The sequence below is a fragment of the Urocitellus parryii genome (assembly GCF_045843805.1).
Source record: "Urocitellus parryii isolate mUroPar1 chromosome 10 unlocalized genomic scaffold, mUroPar1.hap1 SUPER_10_unloc_3, whole genome shotgun sequence".
NCBI lineage: Eukaryota > Metazoa > Chordata > Mammalia > Rodentia > Sciuridae > Urocitellus > Urocitellus parryii.
Window position 1 is genome coordinate 666,200 of NW_027551756.1, and position 23,135 is coordinate 689,334.

Genomic DNA, 23,135 nt, shown 5'->3' on the forward strand with positions numbered 1-23,135 from the left:
AGAGAATCAGATCAGGACTGGACCTGGGATGGTAGGATCCAGACAAACTGCTAAGATTTGGGGCCTGAAGAAATGGAGGAATGAAATTTAAGAAATGATGTTTCCTTTTATCAAGATAGAAAAATGTTTGGAAATATTTATAGGAAAATTTTCAATAGCTGAGATTTAGACATCTCATCTTTAAAACTATAGAAACATATTTCCTACTGACAGAAAGGATCCAAGAACAAAACCAGTGAACTCCTACTCTTCTCTCCTTGATTTCACTGCATCTACAGCCCCTCCTTCCCTTTCTGATGCTCCCTACATAGTTTCTATCTGTCATCATGCCCTTTCACCCCAAATACTCCCTGCTGCAGACTCCAATTAGGGAGGACACATCATCATCTGCACACCCTAGACAATAAACATGACTTTCCCAGGATCCAATCCAGAGCTGCTCAAATTTCCCCAGTTATCCCTACTGTCTCTGTTTATATTCTGCCTCAGAATCCTCTCCAGAAACATACTTTTCCTGTCTTTTTACAACCTGGAGCAGTTCATTTGGTGACTCTCAGCTGCGTGCATCAGGTGAGTGTTGCATGAAAGGATGCTGAGTTCTCAGTGCAACATACCTGGGAATGCGCCCCCTATAGGTGGTAGCAGCTTCAGCTCTCTGATTGTGGTGGTGTCAATCTCCATCATCTGATTGTGATGGTGTCTACTGGGCCTCTCTGCTCTGAAATTATCATTTTTACCCTGAGAAATGATGAGCATTTTGTGGTCTTATGCCTTGACTTGACCAGTAGGAACTTCTTCCATGTGGCTTTTGTGTTTTCACATGTCTGGTACGATTCTTTTACAGTACTTTACTTCATGGTCATGATGCTATTTATGGCTTATCATGTACATCTCCTGAGTGAGCACTTTCTTCCAGCAGTCCTGATTTATTCTGGTATAGTTAACACTTAGAGATCAATATCTGTTTGTTCAGTGTGCTCACTGATCCTAGAGTCGCATTGCTTCTAGGTCCATAGTAGGCAGACCTGGGAAGTACATGTATAAATGTGTTTATGTGTGATGTATGTCTATACCCACATATAATATTAATTTACTTTCATGTTTTATTTGGAAATATAGTAAATAACAATATGAGCCTTTGTATACGTGTGTGAGTATATATATAATTTTATTTTTTCCTTGCTGGGGATCCCCACCTAAGGCCTCATGCATACTATGCACCCACTACATCTAGACTTCATATATTTTTTTTTAATAAAATACATGCATAAACAAAGATCTATAACTATTATTGTTTATGTTTGTGTATAAATATTGAAAATCCCATGAGTTCATAAAAATATTTGTGATTCCAATCTAACACCACTGTCTTATGTTTAGTCTTTGCCATTTTCATATCTGTAAGTGACTTTGGACAGGGAGAGTTCAGGCTGCCATTATCTCAAAATATTTATTTACTTTCTCAGTGAAGTACTTTAATTTTTACTGGAACCACTCTCCCAGTAGTTCTGGTCACTGCTTTTTGTCCACTGTCCCTGGAAACTCCTCTGTTCCATCTTTTTCAGCTGCTAGACACACCATCATTGGGAATTTGGATATTCTATTTACATCACCTTCAGACTGTGTTATCACTCTACTTTTTTTTTCTTTACAAGGAGCCGCTAGCTACTTTTAATGCACATCTTATTGAAATTATAGATTCCTATCTCATGTTTCTCTTTGAGGCAGAAGATCCTTGGATACATTGCTAGATACACAAGGTCCTTATCAAATACTTAAATTAAAGTGATTCTTCTCTTAAAATATTTTAAATAACAGTTTTGAATAATGATTTTGATCTTTGTGTTTTCTACTCATAAGTAATAATTTCTGTAAAAGACAGTTTAGCAGTGTTCCTAGCTTTGCATTAGATCAGAGCTTAGATCCCAACCTTTCCCCATTAGTAACTGTGAGCCCTTGGTCAGTTGCTTGACTTGACTTTCCTTATAACAACATTGTGTCAATGGAAATGAATTTCACTCTAACTCATTTAGCAAATATATCCTGAGTGCTTAGTAACAATATTAGAATATCTGCAATGCTTATAAAGAATACAGATTTCCTGTACATACCCCCAGAGATGGTAATTCCCTGTCTGGGAAAACTGTGTAGAAACCTGCATTTTCACTAAATTCTAGCCAATTCTGGACTTTGATGTACTAAATTTTAAGAATCTTTAGTCTTCTGAACAAAAGCATTGGATTTAGCTTCCCCTATTCTCAAGTATATAATGTAAGTTGAAATGAGAACTTTGTAAGAGAAAATCAAGTTGATTTGAGAGAAAATGCTCTACTGACAGGAATAAAGCATTTTACCAAGAAGTTTCCAGTTCAGATGTTTAATGATTCATTATTTTCCCTTAGCCTTTCTGAGCAGGAAAAAACAATCATCTTCTCCATTCATCAGCCTCGGTATTCTTTCTTCAACATGTTTGACAGCCTCACCTTATTGGCTTCAGAAAAACTAATGTACCATGGTCCTGCGCAGGAGGCTTTGGAATACTTCAAATCAGCAGGTGTGGTTGACCTTTTCATGCACTAGATTTTTCATTCATAGACTCCTGAGGAGAGCAGAGCAGGCAGCAAGAGACTACTTGATCTTTGCATAGACCTAATTGGATTTTCACCACTCCAAAACATTTTTGATCAGTTTGGTGCCAGAATTTTTCTTCATTTTGCAGAACTTGCTTGTTGTTCAGGGCTCTCTCTTTCTCTTCTCCTATATGAGTATGCATGGTGTGTGTGTGTGTGTGTGTGTGTGTGTGTGTGTGTGTGTGTGTGTCTTGGGCCTTTGTCTGTTCTCTTCCCAGGTGTGGTAACCTTTCCCTGATAGTTTAGTAATTAACATGTTATTTTATAGCTAGTTATTCTGTTAGTTAAACACTTTTGAAAAGTCCCAAATCATTGCCTTTTCTACCATGCAACAAATTGTTGTTTTCCAGTGTTTCCCCTGACACGTGATCTTGCTCTGTCCCTCTGAGGGTTCATGAGATGCTGCTGAATTTTCTAATAACATTAGATTGAAGATATAAGTCTTGAATGGTGTGAATGACTATTAACTCAATGGAACAGCTGGCCCTGAATCTGACACTAATGGGCTAACTTTTCCAGGCTGCTTGGTTCTTTCTATTTCAGATTAAATATTATGATTCCTTTAAAGGCTTTTCCATCTTCTTATTTTTAGAAGTTTTTGGGTATTATTATAGATGTTTCTCCATGACCCTACATCAAATTGTCAATATTATCTTTCTCAATTTGTTTTTATTGAATCTTTGTTGTTTAAAAATAATCAAACACATGTGAATCTGGGGAACCCAGGGAAGATGAACTAAAGAGTCAGGCATAGGTCAAGTTTAGATGATTGTACCACAGGAAGTTGAGGTGACTGCTCAGGTGTGCTGTGCTGGTTATGTTCTCTTGATAGTGCTTCTCTGGGAATTTGTTGTCAATTTGGAATTATGTCAGCTTGAGTTGTGATTATTTGGATCTCTGGATTAAACAGGTTGCCAAGCAATCCTTGCTGATGTGCCTCCTGCCATTCCAGTATTCTCTAGGAGAACTTAGAGTATGCAATACACACAGAAACTTAGTGTTTCTTCCTGGACCTATATTTAGATTTTTGAAGGAGTACTCATAAGTACCAGAGCATATTGGTAGCTCCTTGGGGATTTATGAGAAGTGAAGACTAATAATATAAGATGTTCTGAAGATTTCAAAATATTTTGAAATATGCTTTTTTTTTTAAACTTGGGGACTGAGTGGTTGAAATATTGTGTGACTGAATAACTCCATCAGACTTATTGAGTTTTCTCTATTTTCTAAGACCTAGGTTGAGTTCGTGGTGTGTCTTCTTTTCCAGGTTACAAAAGTGAGTGCTATATCATCCCTGAAGAATTCTTCCTGGATATCATTACTGGTATAATAAAGAGAGAGTCAGAAGACCATGAAGGTATGTGAAGATCTTACATTTACATATTTTTGCCAAATTGAGTTGGTTGAGATTTAGCAATGCAGTAGCTCATTAAAACGTGGGCTTGTGAATTTACACATTAGTGCACTGGCCAGAAAGATTTTTTTTGTTAGTGAGTAAGTGTATTTTTATTGACTTTACAAATTATCATTTCTTTTTGTACTCAAGTTTCAGATTTTAGGAGTTATACAAATAAGAGTTCACAGAAAAACTGATGAAACCAGTAGTAATCTGTTATTAATGAGGTAGTAATCTGAGGCCTGTTATCCACTTTTATTCCAGCCAGCAACACTGAAATGTCTTCAACGAATGAAAAGTCAGTCATAGAAGCATTAGCTGATTTTTATGAAAAATCCCCCATCTGTGGAGAAACAAATTCTGAACTAGAACGACTCTCAAAGGATCAGAACAAGAGGAGCTTATTCGGGGAGGAGATCACCTATGTTACCTCTTTTGGTCATCAGCTCATACAAATCACCTGGCGTTCATTCCAAAGTTTGGTGCATCATCCCCAACCCTGGATAGTTCAGGTAACTGACAGATTCTTCTAATTATGTTCTGAAATAATCATGTGAGAGCAATTTGTTCGGATATGGACTGCTCCAGGATTGTTTTATCTTCTACCCATCCTTCCGTTTACTTGTCATTCCCACTTTATTTGAGATATAGTCAATTGAACCAGTGTTATGGTTTGGATATGAAGTGTCCCCCAAGACTCCTGTGTTGAAGGCCTAGTCCCCAATAATAGCCCTCAGAGGTGGGGCTCTTGGAAAGTGGTGGATCATTTGACCAAATCAAAGGATTAATTGATTGAGTGGTTGGATTATAGCTTGATAGGAAATTGGGAGGTGGAGAAACTGTAGGAGGTGAGGCCTAGTTGGAAGAAGTAAGTCACTGAGGTAAGGGGTGCCGTGGAACAGTTCATCTTCTCTCTGGCTGCTTCCTTGCCCTCTCTGCTTCCTGGCTGCCACGAGGTTAAGATGAGCAGCTCTGCTTTATCATGCCCTCCTGCCATGATGTTCCACCTCACCTCAGGCCCAAAACTACTTAGCAAGCAGACCATGGACTGAAACCTCTGAAATGTGAACCAAAAAAATCTTATCTCCTGTCAGGGTCTGTGTTTCTGTGACCAAAATACCAGAAAACAACTTCAGGAGGAAAAGGTTATTTGAAGCTTATGGTTTCAAAAGTCTCAGTTCATGGACAACTGACTCCATTGTTCAGGGCCCAAGATGACAGAGCACATGCCATGCTTAGGAAGCAGAGATGAGAGGGAGAAGGGGCCTCAGGAAGAACAACCCTGTCAGGGCATGCTCCCCAGTGACCCACCTCCTCCAGCCACACCCCATATGCCTACAGTTACTACTCAGACTTTCCATTCCAACTAGGATGGACTGATTAGGCTATAGCTCTCACAGTTCAATCATTTCACCTCTGAATATTTCAGCATTATCACAGAAGGTTTTGGGGGACACCTCATATCCAAGTCATAACCTCCCCTTTAAGCTGATTTTCTTACATATTTTGTCATAGTGATAAAACATTGAATAGCACAACAGGTCAGACACAATTAAGTTTTTACTTGTGCAATGCTTTGTTAAGTGTTTTCCTGGACTATATAACTCAAAAGTTTTGATGATATAAACAAACTGTAATGGAAAAATCTTCATCAAAATTTTATTTTTAAAAAAATGTTAAGTAAAGACAATATCAACTAAATATGGCATTTTCTAGTAGCTGTCCACTATCATTTATTGGTTCATTCCAAAAATTCAACCCAAGAGTCTGTGTTCCATTTTGAGACTCTACCACACTAGTGAATGAAATGGGTAAAAATAAAAAACTCCACTGACATAGATCTTAATTTCTATGAGGACAGAGGGATAATAGTTGAATACAGAAAATACGTAGCATGCCAGATGGTAGAGGGTCTAAGAAGGTTTAAGGAGAGAGAAGGTTTAAGGAGAAAGGGCAGAAAGTAGACCAATGAGTATAGGTTTGCCTTTGATATCAGGTGTTGAAGGAACCCAGTGTTATTGACTACACCTAAGGGTAGTTTGTTCTGTGCACTGTCTGAGGGAAGAGCCTGAAGGCAGAATGCTGTTATTTATAATTAACCCTCCTCATGAAGAGATTCTAATATTGATAAAGCAACAGATGTCTCAAAGAATGTGCAGTTTATGCACAGGAAGTAACCAGACCGAACAAGGCTATTCACTGTCCACTTAACTCCCTTAAATAAAATACAATGATTTTTTTTTTCATTTTTTACTGGTTCTGTGGTAGTGATTGATTATCACTCCTCTGGGCTTTTTGTTTCTACCCAGTGCTGGGGACTGAACTTAGGATCTCACACATGCTAAGCAATTGCTCTGCACCTGACCTAAAAACCCCAGCCCATTTTTTTTTTTTAGTTATTCATATTCTGATGCTACTAGTTCTCTCAGACCATTGGCCCATCATTTATAAGAAAACAATTTAGCTGGTTGTTTGGGGATTATTATTTTTATTATCAATCATTGAGTTTCTGTGGAGTATTTAGATGTGTCATGTTGTTGGCTCTAAATAACTGACTTCTCAGCATGAGCACCACACTTTTCATATTTAAGTACTGTTGCTTTCCAAGTGTGCCTGAGAGCCAGCATCCCCTTTCCAGTCATATTGTCCATGCTGCAAACATTTTTGATCCTGTGCTTTGGCATTTCTCTCAGAAAACAGGCACTTTGGTTTCTTATCAAAAGTAACATATTATTCTTTAATAGTAGATCTAATGTCATTTGAAAAATTATCAGGTGAGTTAGATCCATGAATCTAATTGCCCATTGTTCAACAGTGACATGATGTTTGTAATGAGTTGATTCTTTAGATTTATGCATTAGGTTTTTCTTTCTTGCCTCTACTACTGGTATGCAATGTCAAAGACACAAAATGTAGTTATGGGCAGGCATTATTAAAACATGGCTACTTGTAATACACCAGGATTGTGCATGTTTGGGGTCTAGGCTTCCTTAAGGTGCAGACACTAGGCCAAGAGCCTCCAGGTTGCATGTTCAGCCTACTTGCCTCATCAGTGAACTCAGTTCCACAAAAGGAATCCCAGCAATATTCAAAGAATAAGCAATCTCTAAAATAAAAGTAGAACCCTGTAATTCTCTGCGTTTAGCAGGACAACCCTTGTCCAGGTTTGTAAATGTTGGCATATTAGCTGAGGAGCAAGCAAATGCTTTCTGGTAAAGACCCAGAAGGTAAATATTTTGCACTTTGAGGGCCACATATAGCATTTTCCTCAAATACTCAACCTTGCCACTTCAGTATAAATCTAGCCACAGCTAATATTTATTCAATAATGAACATGACAGTGTTTAAATAAAACTTAATTAATAGACACTGAATTATTAATTTCATAGATATTTCATATTGACAGAAATATTATTCTTGAGATTTTCCTCCCAATTATTGGAAAAAACATTTTTAGTTCACAGGCTAGGGCTATTTGTTCTATGGGCTATAATTTACTGACTCTTGACAAAGGGTTCTTATTCTTGTATTATGATTATTTCTCTAAGTTTTTGAAAATGGAGTTGCTAAAATGTATTACGTCTTCCTGCTGATAATCCTGTATTTATTGCCTTACTACTGTCCTTTGTTTTGGACTAGTCATTTATTGACAAGATTCAGACTTTCTTATCTCACCAGAAAACATATTGGAAAGATCTACAATGATTGGATTCTTTTAAAAAGAAAGTTTAGTGTTCATTTAATGTGCTATGTTTTCTGATCAAATCAATTTGAACAATATTGTCATTAATCACTCAGAGTGTCATTGTTTCTATTTGCATATTAAACAATTAAAGAGTTAACTATGCATCGTCTTCTTCCTCTTTTCCTCTTCCCCTCCCTCTTCTCCTCCCTTCCTCTCCTCCTCTTCCTCCTCCTTCTTCTTCTTCTTCCTTTGTGAAAGCTGCAAACAATCCATAGAACACACCTTGAGAAATGTTGTTTAAATACATCTGAACAAAAGCACGATTAAATGGTTGGAGAATTTCTTATTTTATCTGTTTTGAACAGAAACCAGAGGACAGATGCATAAAGCTCATAGATAATGTCATTTGCTCTTGTGAAATGTCCAGTTGGCTCCGTGGCTTTCTTTTTCTTTGTACAAGAAGGAATAACACACATGAACCTTCATGGCATGATTATGGATTTATTATTTTCTCAGGATGTTTGGAAATTGGCTGAAAATAGGAAACATCCTAAGATAATATTCAGTCTTAGTATAAGATGCCAAGTTTGGATGCAAAAGAAACAAAGAATGCAGAACATCTGTTTTGAAGTTTGAATATCTTTAAAGTTATACTGTGAAAAAGCATAGACTTTTATATACATGTGCATACTACATGTCAATAGAACCATCTGCATTTATTTTGAAAGTCTGATCTGTTGAAATGAAGTAGAGCATATTCTGAGGGTATTGAAATATGGCAGGACAATGTTTTCCTCCCTCAATTTCTCTTATTAGCAAAGGGATTTTAAGGACATCTCATAGGTGACACATTTAAATAATACTGTTTCCAGAATCTGGTCTTTACAAACTAGTCTTTATAGATCATGATTCTGATTTTGCATTTTTGTTTGACTTTTTGCCATAAGTGTGCTTTACAAGTTAGTTCATGGCATGATATTGTGGTAAATTTGAGGTGTTTTTTTTTTAACTTTGAAGTTTCCAATAAATGTGGTAAGAGTTTTTTCTTTATATTACAATTTTCTCAATTATTATATTCAACCTAAGAAGAATTTTAAGAAGAATTCTCCTAATAGACTATATTACAGTGTAACCCTTCACCTTTTGCAAATTAAAACTTTCTTAAGCCACTTTTTATTCTACAAGCAAGTGTGATATTGGTCCATTCTATCTGGGGGCCTTCACATACAGTGTGTAGTTAAAGATGGGCAAGAATGGCAAAGAATTGGAGGCTCAGGTGTGTCAAGTAAAGTGTAGGCATTGGCCTGGGTTGAAAGACAAGCAATGTCAGAGGAGATGGTAATGGAACCTTTGAGCGTGCTCAGCTGGCTGAGTGCTTTAGTATCAATGACAATGTATTTTCCAGTACAGGTGGGGATATCCCACAGGTTGGATACGAGCATGTCCTTAGCATTCAAAATTCCATTGTTAGAATTTGTGTGTGTGTGTGTGTGTGTGTGGTGTGTGTGTGTGTTTGTGTGTGTGTGTGTGTGTGATTAAGTTTTGTTTATCTGTTAATTTTGATGTAATGAAGATCAAACCCTAGGTGTGGCACATGCTACAACAGCATTCTACTGGTGAGCAGTATCTCCAACCCTGAAATTTCAGGTATTTCTAATGATTAGAGTAAAGCCACTTGTTTTCACTTGAACCTCTTGAAGCACAAAGCTGCGATTTCACTGGCATGACAGTTGAGAGCTCAGTTCTAGTCAAAACTCTGATTTTGTTTCTGAAATGACTTCCCCATGCCTGCATTGCTCTGCTGTGCACTGTGCCTGGAGGAAACTTAGCTTGTCTAGTCCTCAACTCTCTTGTCCTATCAAGTGTCCAAACAACAGAATCCTTACATTTTCAATTTGATTTTTAAAGCAGTGGGACTCCGGCCAAGTCATTTAAGATGTGCATTTTAGTGGAGAAATTTGACTGGGTAGTCCTATATTTTATAACAAAATTTTACAACTCTTTTCTTTTTCTTTTCATTTTTCTTTTTGAAAAGTTAATTGGCACATTGATTCTGGGACTCGTCGTAGGTGTCACTTTTCTTTTGCTGAGGGATCACTGTACTGAAATCCAAATTAGGTAAGTAAATTTGGATCTTGCTTTTGAGAAAATTCTGTCTCTTGGTTCAAGCTCAGGGACATCATATAAGTGTTTGAATTAATGACAATGCAGGGTGTTTCTATTTTACTATGGGGCAGCATGTGTTAGTGTATTGTAAATCAATGGAGGAATTACTTTGTGGTTTCACACATATATATGTGGTGGTAAGTTACACACATCTCCTACACAACTTAACCATTTTTAAGTGCACAGTTCGGGGGCATCAGATACATGCACATTGTCAACTGTCACCACCATCCAACTCTAGAGCATTTTTTCATCTTCCCAGGGGGAATCTTCAACCCACCTAATAGTAACTACCCTCATCCACCTCTGCCACCTCTGCAACCATCTTTAACTTTCTGTCTCTGAATTTGGCCATTCTAGGAACCTCATGAATGTGAAGTCTTACAGTATTCATCTTTTCATGACTGCTTTAGTTTCCTTAGCATAATGTCCTCAAGTTTCTTCTAAATTACAACAGGTATTCTAATTTCTTTTCATTTTTAAGGTTAAGGAATATTCTATCATATGTGTATACGGCATTTTATTTATCCACTCCTCCATTGCTGAAAATCTGGGTTGCTTATACATATTGGTTATTTGTGTGATGCTGCTATGGGGGTACACATACCTGTTTGAATCTTGTTTCTAACAGGGCTTTGGGACAGAGACCCAGAAGTAGAATTTCTGTTTCATTTGTAAATTCTGTCACTTTTTAAAACCACTACCATCCTCTCTTCTACCTCATTTTACATTCTTACCAGCAGCACACAGTGTTTTAATTTCCTACATTCTTACCAAAACTGTTTATTTTGTGTTTTCTGATATAACAGAGATCACTAGATCTTTGGAGATATGTGTTTTAAGTCCTTTGTCAATTTTAAAATAGGATTATTTGATTTTGGTGTGTTTTATTGTTGTTGTTGCTAAGCTGGGGATCTTTTTTTTTATGTTACATGGAATCTTTATCCTTATTTTTTTAATTTTTTTTAATTTTTATTGGTTTTTCACAACATTACAAAGCTCTTGACATATCATATTTCATACATTAGATTGGAGTGGGTTATGAACTCCCAATTTTTACCCCAAATGCAGATTGCAGAATCACATCGGTTACACATCCACATTTTTACATAATGCCCTATTAGTAACTGTTGTATTAATGTATGGGTTTTTCATCTCTTTTCGGATACATGATTTACACCTATTTTATTCCATTCCATGGGTTTCTTTTCTCTCTGTTGATAGTACCTTTTATGCACAGATGATTTTAATTTTGATATAGTCCAGTTGATCTGTTTTCTTTGGAGGATTGTAAGCCAATTTTATTGATGCTTTTGATTTGCATGACTTGGGAGTATAGGACACATGATGGGATTGAGTTGTTCCTGCCTCTCACGTGGATAGCTCTTTATCAGTGTTATGATTCTTTCTAGTTTCAGTCATAATGTGTCCTAAAAACTATCATTCCAGGATGTCATTTTAAACAGCTGCATCATAGTCTGAACCCAGATTCTGAACATCAGAGTCTGCATGGTTCTCATCATCGTCACTTTTTTATCTTCTAAGGACAGAAACGTTTAGATTTTTTTTTTTTTTTACAGCTCTGCTAGGTTTATGTCCTGGGAAGATGTCATTTCTTAACCAAGTTCAGTATACTCACAGGCTCTCAAAGTCATGCCAGGAAGCATTTAGAAATATTGAAAATCTGTCATCAATTGCAATAAAGAAGTGAAATGCTAGCCATTAAAGTTTTTAGTAGAAAAATCCAGAGTAATAAAGAGAAACTTTAGCAGAAGGATTCTTGAGAAATGAAACACTAACCTTATCTTAATTTATATTTTTGACTTAGATTTGCTACCACCTTTTTGTAAGTTTGGGCATTGTAAAGTGGCCTGTGTAGGTGGCTTATCACATCTATCTTGATGTGATAAGTTCTAAAACAAGTTCCACACAGACAAGATAAACTGGGTTTAAATGGGCTGGCTGCAACATGAAGCTAAGAATCCAGCAAAAAAATTATACAAAAAAGAAGGTAGTATCCAGAAAGCTGGGGAGGACAGCTGTTTGACCTTAAGGTTCAAGCTTCCAGACTGGAAAGAGAGTGAACAAGCCTGCAGTTTCTTTATTTATACAAAAGGGGGCTTCAAAGGATATCCAAGGAATGTTCTTTTGCCCAATAAGGTAGGAGATGGATTGTCCAGGCCCAATAGGTAATACTCAACTATACAGCAGCCTCTATAGCCCAGCGGAAGACTTAGATCACTGGCTTTTGCTTTGCATAAGCCACAAAATGACTTATAAGGCCAGGCTAAAATCTCCTTGGCTTCAAGGCCAAATAGAGGCTATGCAAATAGCTCAGGGATGGCCTCCCACAATCAGTGATTGATTCTTCTGCTTAGGAAAAGGAAAACATTCTCAGTTTTGTCTCTAGCACCAGGTTGTCAGAGCTTTCTTCAGAGGTGAATATTCAGGGCCTCATCATTTGACATTGCTGGAGAAGCCAACAATTTAGCTCTTCTTTGGGACCAATCACTGTCTTTGCACTCTATCTAACCTCTGTAACTGAGGAACTGGGTTAGAATCCTGTGTGGAGAATGAGCTTATTTGAATAGTTTTATGGTGTTGTAGTGAGAGCTGAACAAATTAGGAAAAGACATGTATTTAGAAAAATATTCGAATCCAGTAATCCCACTTTAGGGTGTTTACACAAAATATTTGAAGTCAGTTTGTTGAAGAGGGATCTGCACTCCCACATTCAGGGCAACACTGTGCACAATAGTCAGTTCAGGAATCAATCGAAGTGTCCATCAGCCCATGAATGGATTAAAAAAAAAAAAAAACCATGTGCACGAGGGAATGCTGTTCAGCCTCAGGAAAAGAAATTTTGCCATTTTTAACAACATGGATGGAATTAGAGAACACTATGCTAAGTAAAATAATCCAGACAGAGAAAGGTAAAAGGCACATGTTCTCATTTATGTGTAAATTCTGAAACTACTGGAGTCATAAAAACAGAGAGTAGAGGCTAACATATAGGGAAATGAGGTGATGAAGGTCAAGATGAAATCTCCTAAGGCAGGAAGGATAGGTTTTACTTTTTCTGAGGGATACACTATACTTGGTGGTGAATCCAGCAAATAATACTGTACAATTCACACTTGCTGAGCATAAATGTTTTCACCATAAAAATTATGAACATTTGAAGCAGTAGGTATCACTATAATTATTTTCATTTTATTATTCTTTAACATTTTGTTTTTGAAACATAGCATCACTTTGAACCTAGCACATATGAATATAATTTGTCCATTTATGAAGAAAAGATAAATCAGATCTATAAGTAGATACAGCACATGGGTTACCACATTGAAAAAACTGGATGTATTAAATTCTTTAATAATTATACTTGTTTAGTGTCAAATAAATCACCTTACATATTAGAAGGAATTTTACTGTCCTTTCCCAGAATCATGAATATTACTGTATTATTAAATGTGCGACAATAAATTGAATTGGATTTCTGCTCTGTCCCATATTTCTAAAACTGCCATTCAACATGTTGTTACATTATTTCAAATCCAAAAGTTAAACAACTTGTTGCCCCTTGGACCAGCCTATTTTCCATTCAATTTAATTACTGTGTGAACTTTTAAATTATAAACAGCCTGAACTCTTAGTTCTTCAGTCTTTAGGTGTGAAAAACAATCTACGGACTCTCTTTTTTTCTTTAAATTAGTTGAGATTATTCATTTGACTTTACATTTATGAAAGTGTTCTTTTTTTATAATTTAAATGATGCACATCATCTTTGTCTCTGGTTTTCCCTGTTATTTCAGTTGTTTGGTTAGGAAGGGAAGCTGCTCCCTATTTCAGGGATGTTGGCATGAATTCATGAGATACTTATTTCTGTTGAAGTATAAATTAATTGAGTACTTTTCATTCTAAATCTCAATTATTTTACCAAGAAATAAGCATTAATAGTCTACATACATGTGATAAAATTACTTTTTTATTACAAAAAGTATCAGATTTATTTCTGTTTTAATCACTTTGGAAATCTTGTAGGATAGTGGCTGTTCCATATCAAGGATAGCTGTCAAGGCTACTGATGGTCCTGGCCTGGGCGACTGTAGTAAGGAGCCAAGTGCAGGTTTTATCAACATCTAATTTCCTTCCACATGCCTTAATTTCTTATTACTTCCCTTTAAAACCAAGCTGGCACAAAACTCAACTCAAAGTAAATCAAAGACTTAGACGTTAGAACAGAGACTCTGCACCAAATAGAACAAAAAGTGGCCCAAGTCTTTCCATGTTGGCTTAGGACCTGACTTCCTTAACAAGACTCTTAATATGCAAGAAGTAAAATCAAAGAACAATAAATGGGATGGATTCAACCTAAAAAGTTTCTTCTCAGCAAGGAAAAAAGTAATAATGTGAAGACAGAGCCTACAGAATGGGAGATAATCTTTACCACATTAACCTCAGATAGAGCACTAACCTCTAGGATATATAAAGAACTCAAAAAACTCTACACCAAAAAAAAAAAAAACAACCTAGTCAATAAATGGACTAAGGAACTGAACAGAAACTTCACAGAAGAAATACAATTTATCAACAAATATATGAAAAAATGTTCAACATCTCTAGCAATTAAAGAAATGAAAATCAAAACTACTCTGACATTTCATCTCACTCCAGTCAGAATGGCAGTTATCAAGAATACAAGCAATAATATATGTTGGAGAGGATGTGGGGAAAGGTACCCTCCTACATTACTGGTAGGACTGCAAATTCTTGCAACCATTATGGAAAGTAGTAAGGACATTCCTCGGAATACTTGGAATAGAACCACCATTTGATGCAGCTATCCCACTCGTCAGTTCATACCCAAAGCACTTAAAAATAAGAATATTACAGTAATGCAGCCACATCACAAAAATACTCAGCAGTTTTTTGAGTCAATTATTTATAACAATTCAATTCACAGTAGCCAAACTATGGAACCAACCGAGATGCCCTTTAACAAATGACAGGGTAAATAAAATGTGGCATATATACATAATAGAATATTACTTGTTAGGGTCCATAAACAAGTCAAAATGGCACCTGGCATTTTGCCAGAGGGAGTGGTTTGTGAAGTAATGCCAGCTAGCCATTAAGATGATAGAGATTCCTTAATGACTGACTGCTGTGTCTAGATTATGTCAATTAAGTTAAGCTGTGTGTAATCATTATGATGAGGATTCATTATTGGTTGACTGCTGTATCTAGTTTATGTTAAGATAAGCTGTGTGTAATTAGTTATATATATATATATATATATATATATATATATATATCCCTACTGTCCTACAATAAACGGCTCCCACTCCTGCTGTATCAGCCTTCACAAATTGCTTGTCACCCCCTGCCCCGTTAGTTTGCTGCAGCCAGACTGCGGCAATAACTCAGCCTTAAAGAAGAATGAAATGATGGGATTTGCCAGTAAATGGATGGAGCTGGAGAATATTATACTAAGTGAAATAAGCCAGTCTCAGAAAACCAAAGATCAAACGTTTTCTCTGATTTATGGATGCTAATTCACAATAAGGGGTGGAGTGGCTAGGGAAAAATAGAAGTGCTTTGGATTAGGCAGAGTGAAATAAAGAGAGGGGAGAAGGTATGGGGATAGGAAGGATAGTAAAATGAACTGGACAATATTGCCTTATGTGCATATATGATTACACATCTGATTATACATCTGATTATACATCCTATACAATCAGAGGAAGGAGAAGTTATTCTCCATTTATGTATGATGTGTTGAAATACATTCTACTGTCATGTATAACTAATTAGAACAAACTTTTAAAAAAACTGGATAATCAAATATTTTAACCTTTGGGAGCTTTATTTAGGCTTACTTAGGTTAATGTTTCTCTTTTCATATGTTAGGAATGATATTCAGCATTTTTGTGAGTGAATTTGAAGATGAGAGGGTATTTTATGTTAGTTCAGGCTGTCATAGGAAAATACCATGTACTTGGTGGCTTAAACAACAGAAATTTATTTTCTTTCAATACTGGAGTCTGGAAGTCTGGGACCAGAGTTCTCTTTCAGTAGATCAGGTTCCTGTGAGGGTCCCTCCCTGGATCTTAAATGGGGCCTTCACTTCCTCTCATGGCAGAGAGCACCTGATGTTTCTTCCTCTCCACCAATTCACTAATCCCATGATGGGGGCTCCAATCTCACGACCTAATCTAAGCCTTATTACTTCCCTAAGGACCTGCCTCCCAGGACTGACACATTGGGGACTATCTCTTCAGCATATGAATTTTAGGGAGCACAAGTCCATGCACCGCAACCTAAAACTGGTATTTTAATACGTGTCATAGTGGGGAGTCACAGAGGCACCACTGAGACACAGAGTTGGGGGAGCAACTAGAGGCAGGTCACACTTTCCTATCCATTGAAACCTAAAGAGCTATTTTTGTTTTTAATTGTATTTGATGTCACATTATTTCTGGGAGGAGTTCTGTGGGAAGAAACCAACCTAAGAGCACTGAGTTGACTGAGTTGCTTTTGTTCCCATTCTGTCCTGGCAGAGCAGGGGTGCTCTTCTTCCTGATGGTCTACCAGTGTCTCAGCAGCGTGTCAGTGATGGAATTCTTTGTGAACCAGAATCAGCTCTTTCTGTGAGTTGGTCTCTGTTCTGGTAAGGGGGATTGCTGGCTGGGGGAAAATGTTCAAACCCAGAATTGGAACTGAAATGTGATTCTTGAGATCACTGGTATTTTTCTTTTCTTTTTCTTTGTATTATTTTCCTTTTAAATTGCATATCTTTATCATGTACAACACAAGCTTTTGAAGTATATATAAAGATTACCAGTATTAATTGAGAAAAAGCAAAATCTTGATGGGGTGGAAAAATCAAGAGTGTATAGGGCCTGTTACAAAGAAAAGTGAAATTTTATGGAGGGTATGACAGCAAATACCAATTCTGTGGAGAGGAATAAAGGGGCTGAGAAATATCTTTTGTTTTTAGAAAATAATAGGCCACAATGACTCTCTCAAAGAAATTTTCAAGAGATTTGGTAGAGATTAATTGGTGGCTTAAGCAGCAATTTGGAAACAGGCTATGAAATTGACAAAGTATGTGCCAAGAACAGCCCTGAGTGAATCATAGACTGGAGAGAGACAGAGGGCAGCCTTAAAGGAAAGAGAGGGGTGGTTCTACCCCTGTATTTTTCAAAGATGGAGGAGATTTGTCCATGCCTACATTCCCATGACTGGAATCACCAGAGAGGGAAGGAGTGAAGATTGTGGTGAAAGAGTTTGGAATTTGGGGAGAAAGGTGCCAGGAAGAAGGGATTTGATTGCTGACAGTGGTGCAGTTGGAGGCATGATCACTGAAAGAAGAAGTATTTTTTCTTTTTTTAACATGAGAGTAGAAGTAAACAAATTTAGTGATATCAAGCTGCTTGGAGGCCTTGGAAAATAACAATGTCAGCATCTTCCCACTCAGAAATGGGGAAAAGGAAAAACAACAGTTACCCCTGAGATTGTCCCCTAAAGTGCTGCTATTCAGGCTGAGGCAACCTCAGAGGAGAAGTAGAGTCTCTGAGGAGAGTGAGGGGACACAGATTGTGTGACCCTGGGGAGGTAAGGTGGGGCCAGAGGGGGCGGCACCAAGAGAGGGTCACAGCAAGAGTCTCATGGGGTGATGCTCCAGGGAAGCTGCACCTGAGGTGGAGAAGGGTGTAGAGGGTCATCCTGGAGCCTATGGGCAGCTGTAGAGTTAGACCTGGTGGCAGCAGGAGTCTGCACAGCAGCATCTCATCAGGGCTGTGTCTTCTCGGACTAATTGGGATGTGTGGTGTGTGTTTTTGTTCTGCAGACACGAGCACATCAGTGGATACTACAAGGTGTCATCTTATTTCTTTGGAAATATATTATTTGATTTACTATCCAGGAGGTTCTTGCCAAGTTTTATATTTACTTGTATACTTTACCTCATGATAGGTAAGTAAGTAACAAGACAAATAGGATGTGTCTTTAGTTGGATATGTAAAAAAAAATTAAGTTCTTAATTAAGTTCTTAATTAATTAAAATTAATTAAATTAAAATTAATTAATTAATTAAGTTTGCAAACATGTTTTTGATTCCAAAAATTATTTTACAAGCTATAAGGGAGGAATCATGTATCTATTGTATATTCTCTAAAATAGACTTTGCCCAAGTAAATGTTAAAATGTATTTTCAAAATTATATTTTTCTGAGGGATGCCATGTGTCATACTCAAACACGGAAAGCATTTGTAGAACTATTTAAGACTGCGCTATAGGAGCTGGGATATTTAATGCCTATCTATATTTTTCTCTATATCCTACTTATGTATCTCTATATAGAAATAAAATATACATAAGCAGATAATATCTCTAATATCTGCAGAGATATGTAGAGAGAGATAAAAAAGAGTGTACATATATATTCTCCCCCTGTCCCCTTCTCTAAGATGGTGATTTGGGATTTATTGATGTAATAAAAGTACTCATTTGTTGAAGTAGACAGAATAATTTGTGCATTATGCTCTGGCTTCATTGAATTCTCATTTCTATGTGTTTCACTGTTTCGTACACACACACACAAATACACACATTCACACATACATATACACACACCAGAATATACTTTCTTTGACAACACACTAAAGGAGAACCAGTAATAGAGCTTAAATTTCTTATTTTACTAATAAGAAGTATGTCATAAGATTAGGTATGGAATCTAGAACAATAGACTCCTGATCAGTGTTCTTGTAACTGTTTGAAATCTTCAGACCATATCACACAGATCATTAGTCATGTTAATTATAAATTCGCTTAAGAAACTTCACAGCCCCATTTTCAATCACAGAACCATGTGGCAATTATTCTAAGGGCCTTAGCTTATGGAGACACCTCCCCTCGGTAACTGAAGGGACACAATGAAATTTGTGACCCAGATAGTTGTATAGTGGATGAGATTTGTGTTCTCTTCTTCATTTCTCAGAATACTGTAGTGCTATTGGCACAAAAAAATAGCCCCCAATATACCATGAGTTACACAGAACTGATCCCTTCCTTTCTTTTTAAGGACTAAAACCAGCGGTGGAGGCTTTCTTCATCATGTCCTTTACCCTCATGATGGTGGCTTTTTCATCCATTTCCTTGGCACTGGCCATAGGTGCAGGTAATAGTGACACAACTATAGCAACACGTATTGCAGACATCTATTTTATATTTATGATGGTGAGTGTGTACTGTTCTTCTCTGGGACACAATTTTTCCCCTTGCTTATGCTTGTACCTTCTTGTCACATAAGCCAGCTGCAGTATTCTGTGTTTGTGATTTTGAGGCTTTTAGGAGGTCACAGACTGAAATAATGTCCATTTTTTTTTGTTAGTTTATAATGTAGTTACTTAAGCACCATGTCCTCACTAATGTAATTTTAAAAAGAGATTTCTTTCTGACATATTATGAAGCCCTTGATAAATTGGAACTTCCAAAACCAGAATAATTGGCTGATTCCCTCACAAAAGTCACCAGGCTCTCTGCCTGCCTTTCATGCTGGTGTTAGAGAACTGCCAGCTGTTTTACCAGCAAGGTGGTTTGGTGTTGGATTCATTACTCTCCAATGTGAAGGTTTCATGAGAAGTGTAACAGGGATCTAGCTTGGATATTTACCTCTTGCATTTTGATAATGTTTTAAAATTACTGGAAAAGTATAAAGTCCATAGTAGTAGCTCTTGTTTGGTTTCCTGAAAATCTCTTATAACCATGTATTTCTGTTTCTTCTTTTCAAAATCATGGTTATTAAGTCTTAATCTTTCATGCTCCTAAAATTTGTACTCACATAAATGAATCAATAGATAAACAGAACCTATTACCTCAGTTTCCCCCCTTACAACATCAGCTAAACAAACACGTTCAGCCTACAATAGGAAGAGATATCTTTCAGTGACACATATGTAGCACATATACTTTAAACACATTTTTTATTAGTGTGGTTATCCGTATAGTTATCCATAATGTCAGGGTTTGACATAATCATTCAGGCTTAGCTTGCACATACTCTTGCCAAAGTTTAGTTCTTCGCTTTCTGAATTTCAAATCTACCAATGTATACCATTGAGAAAGTGATATTTATATTTCATCTGCTATAAAGAAAATGTCCTTCAATAAATAAAGATGTTTGTTTGATTTATTTGATATATGATTGTTATTTAAAGGTTTCTATGTAGAAATTTAAAAATGCAAAAATTGCTTTTCACCCAGAGAAAGGTCAAGGGTGGCATATGCAGGCACAACGCAGCTCTGTCATTGCTGTGCATATTCTAACCTCCCTTGCGTCAGTTGGGTCATGTGTTGTGTGGGTCTCTTAGCTGCCTCTCATTCATCTCCAGCATTTCTTCCTGAGTCAGCATTGCAATACCGCTTACTCATAGCTTTAAACGGGGGGATTTACCACATTTTCGTCTACTATACCACCTTAGGCCATTTATCAGTTCTAGGCTTTGAGAAACCTGAAGCCTGCATTCTGAAACCCAAATTCTTAACATCATGGATACAAAATACAAACTCTTGTAAACAACAAGTCTTGTTGCTGTTTGGAAGTAGAGAGGAATGCGTAATACTCAGGAATGTCCCTCTATCTATTCCTAGTTTTTTGGAATTATTGGCCAGGGCGGGGGGGTGGGAACATGGTAATGGTATAATAAGAATAGGTCAGGAGTCAGCTCATTGTGTCTGTGAGTTCTGCATTGGAAGATTCAACCAACCACAGATGAAAAACATACAAAACAAGAATTATGTCTCTACTGAATATGAATAATAGCTTTTGATCATTATTCCCTAAACTATAACATATACATGGTTACATGCATATGGTATAAGCTACATATGTAGCATTTATATGGTATTTGGTATTATAAGAATCATGGAGATGATTTAAAATATAAAATATGTTCATAAAGCAAAAAGGATTTACTTTGGGTTCCATATTTTAAAAATATGATACTATTTTGAAATAAAGGGATTTGAACATCTGCAGATTTTGGTTTCTCTGTGTGGGTCCTGGCACCAGTCTCCCTTGAACACCAAGAGACAAGTGTACTTCTTAATCTTCCATTATGTAGGTGTACAGAGAATGTTCTTGACAGAGTATTGACAATTAAGGATCTTCCAAGTAAGTAGAATATATAATATAGATTATACTCTATTTTCCTTAACTTAAAACCATAAGCAGCCTTAGCCATGCAGAAATTTACACATGCAAAGGAAGACTAATGTTTAGGGCAAGTGCAAAGTATTTCAAGAGTTGTTCCTAGAGGAAATATTTAGAAGGTTGTAGGGTTCTTGGAACCTATCTTCTCTAGAATTTCTCATGAAATTCCTGGACCAGTTCTAACCCATGATTTTTATTTTTGTAGATTTTTTTGGGTCTGTCGTTATATTTTGAAAACATGACTCCTCAGCTCTCATGGATTCATTACTTCAGCATTCCTTATTATGGCCTAACGGTAAGGTGTCCTTGACTGTCATTGTGAGTGGGTCCCCAAGGTGGGAACAATGCAAATAAAATCTACCCATCTGTTTCCCCTGCCATGACCTATGAATACCTTCCATCCATAATTTCCTTTCAGGAGCAATGGATGAGGATTTCCTAATAGCCTTTTTTAAACACAATGTCAGGGACTCATTTCTGGTTTTCTTTAGTCACTCTGTGGTTTGAGGGCAGAGAAGGGTGGGGAGAATAAATCTCATAGTAAAGCAGAAAGATTGATGAAAACATTATGTTTCAGTTCAATGAGGAAATAAATAAAGGGATAGGAGACTGGGATATTTAGTTTATGATTAAAGGAAAATTATAATAGAAGCAGAGGCTAAATAATACTCTTAGCCCTATAGCTCTAGCAAAGGAATCAACTCCAAAGAATGCTGTTTCTTAATACAGTATAACCAGATTCTAATTCCTATAAGTGATTTTGATGAAAACAAGAAATCATCATTACCATAAATCAGTATTATTCGTTGAGCAATACTGTATCATTTTGGTTATAAAGTTTATAGGGTTATACAATTAAGGAAAGAAGAAGGAAATGGCTATGGGATTCCAGCAAGAGGTCTCCCTTCTTGGCCAATTGGAAGCAATATCCCAAACTTAGGCCTCTTGATTTCCAGGGGCAATAACTTTAGTGACTTTGCTGTGGTACACTATGAATATGCAACTTGGTATGCCTTTGAAAATACCATTAAGGATTAAACTTGGGCTGGGGATGTGGCTCAAGAGGTAGCGTGCTCGCCTGGCATGCGTGCGGCCCGGGTTCGATCCTCAGCACCACATACAAACAAAGATATTGTGTTTGCCGAAAACTAAAAAATAAATATTAAAAAATTCTCTCTCTCTCTTAAAAAATTTTTAAAAAAGGATTAAACTTGAGGACTTAACTGTGATAATTCTTTGGAAATTTTTTGAAATTTAAAACCACCTTGCCTTACTCTTTGTTTCACATAGGCTTTGCTGCATAATGAATTTTTGGGACAATACTTCTGTTCAGCACTCAGTACAACACCTGGCCTTACATGTTCCAACTATGTAATGTAAGTTGTATACAACGTTATCAGGGGTTTCCTTATCACTGAGATGAGGTATAGGGGGTCCTATGGTGTTAGAGGTGGTACAAGTCTTTTTAGGGACAACAAACCTTTCTAAGCCTACATTTTCTCACTCATAAAGTGAGTCATTATGCACTGATGCATGTGAGTATCTTGTACTTATATTCTGCTATAATCAAATTGTTTTCAATGTGGAGAAATGTTCATTGGGGCCTTTTGAAAGATTAATGTTTGAGTTTTTGAGTGATTTTCAGTTTTCACTTTTCAGTACATTTGAATTTTAAACAGGCTGCTTTAATAGTTTAGCAAAGCTTATAGTCTTGATGTATGGATTCTGTGCTGTTAGCCCAGACCATGGATCACAGTAGGAGCTAACAGGCAGCAGTAGCATAAAGGGAGTAACATTAGGATCTGGATCTAGTGTTTCCCTCTGCTCACATAGTGTTGTGTGTGACTGACTTGCAATTCTCCCTATCTGTGTTTATGTTTTTTAGTGAATACACATATTTCAGCAATTTGAGAAAGAAATCTCATTTTTACATCATGTCCTTAAAACAGAAATACAAGTTTTAATAAACTTAGAAGTCCTTGTATTATATTTTTAATATTTTACTTAATCATTTGAAATTGATACAAAAATAATGAG

The 23,135-nt window shown here is 36.7% G+C and overlaps 1 protein-coding gene across 1 annotated transcript in view; it reads left to right on the forward strand.

Moving 5' to 3' along the window:
• Positions 1 to 23,135, forward strand: part of LOC144251247 (broad substrate specificity ATP-binding cassette transporter ABCG2-like) — a 75,898-nt gene that overhangs the window by 13,080 nt on the left and 39,683 nt on the right. Inside the window, exons 6-9 of the mRNA XM_077794272.1 lie at positions 2,403 to 2,554; positions 3,898 to 3,987; positions 4,291 to 4,538; positions 16,441 to 16,550. Coding sequence (XP_077650398.1) covers positions 2,403 to 2,554; positions 3,898 to 3,987; positions 4,291 to 4,538; positions 16,441 to 16,550 — 600 coding nt within the window. The remainder of the gene's footprint in view (positions 1 to 2,402; positions 2,555 to 3,897; positions 3,988 to 4,290; positions 4,539 to 16,440; positions 16,551 to 23,135) is intronic.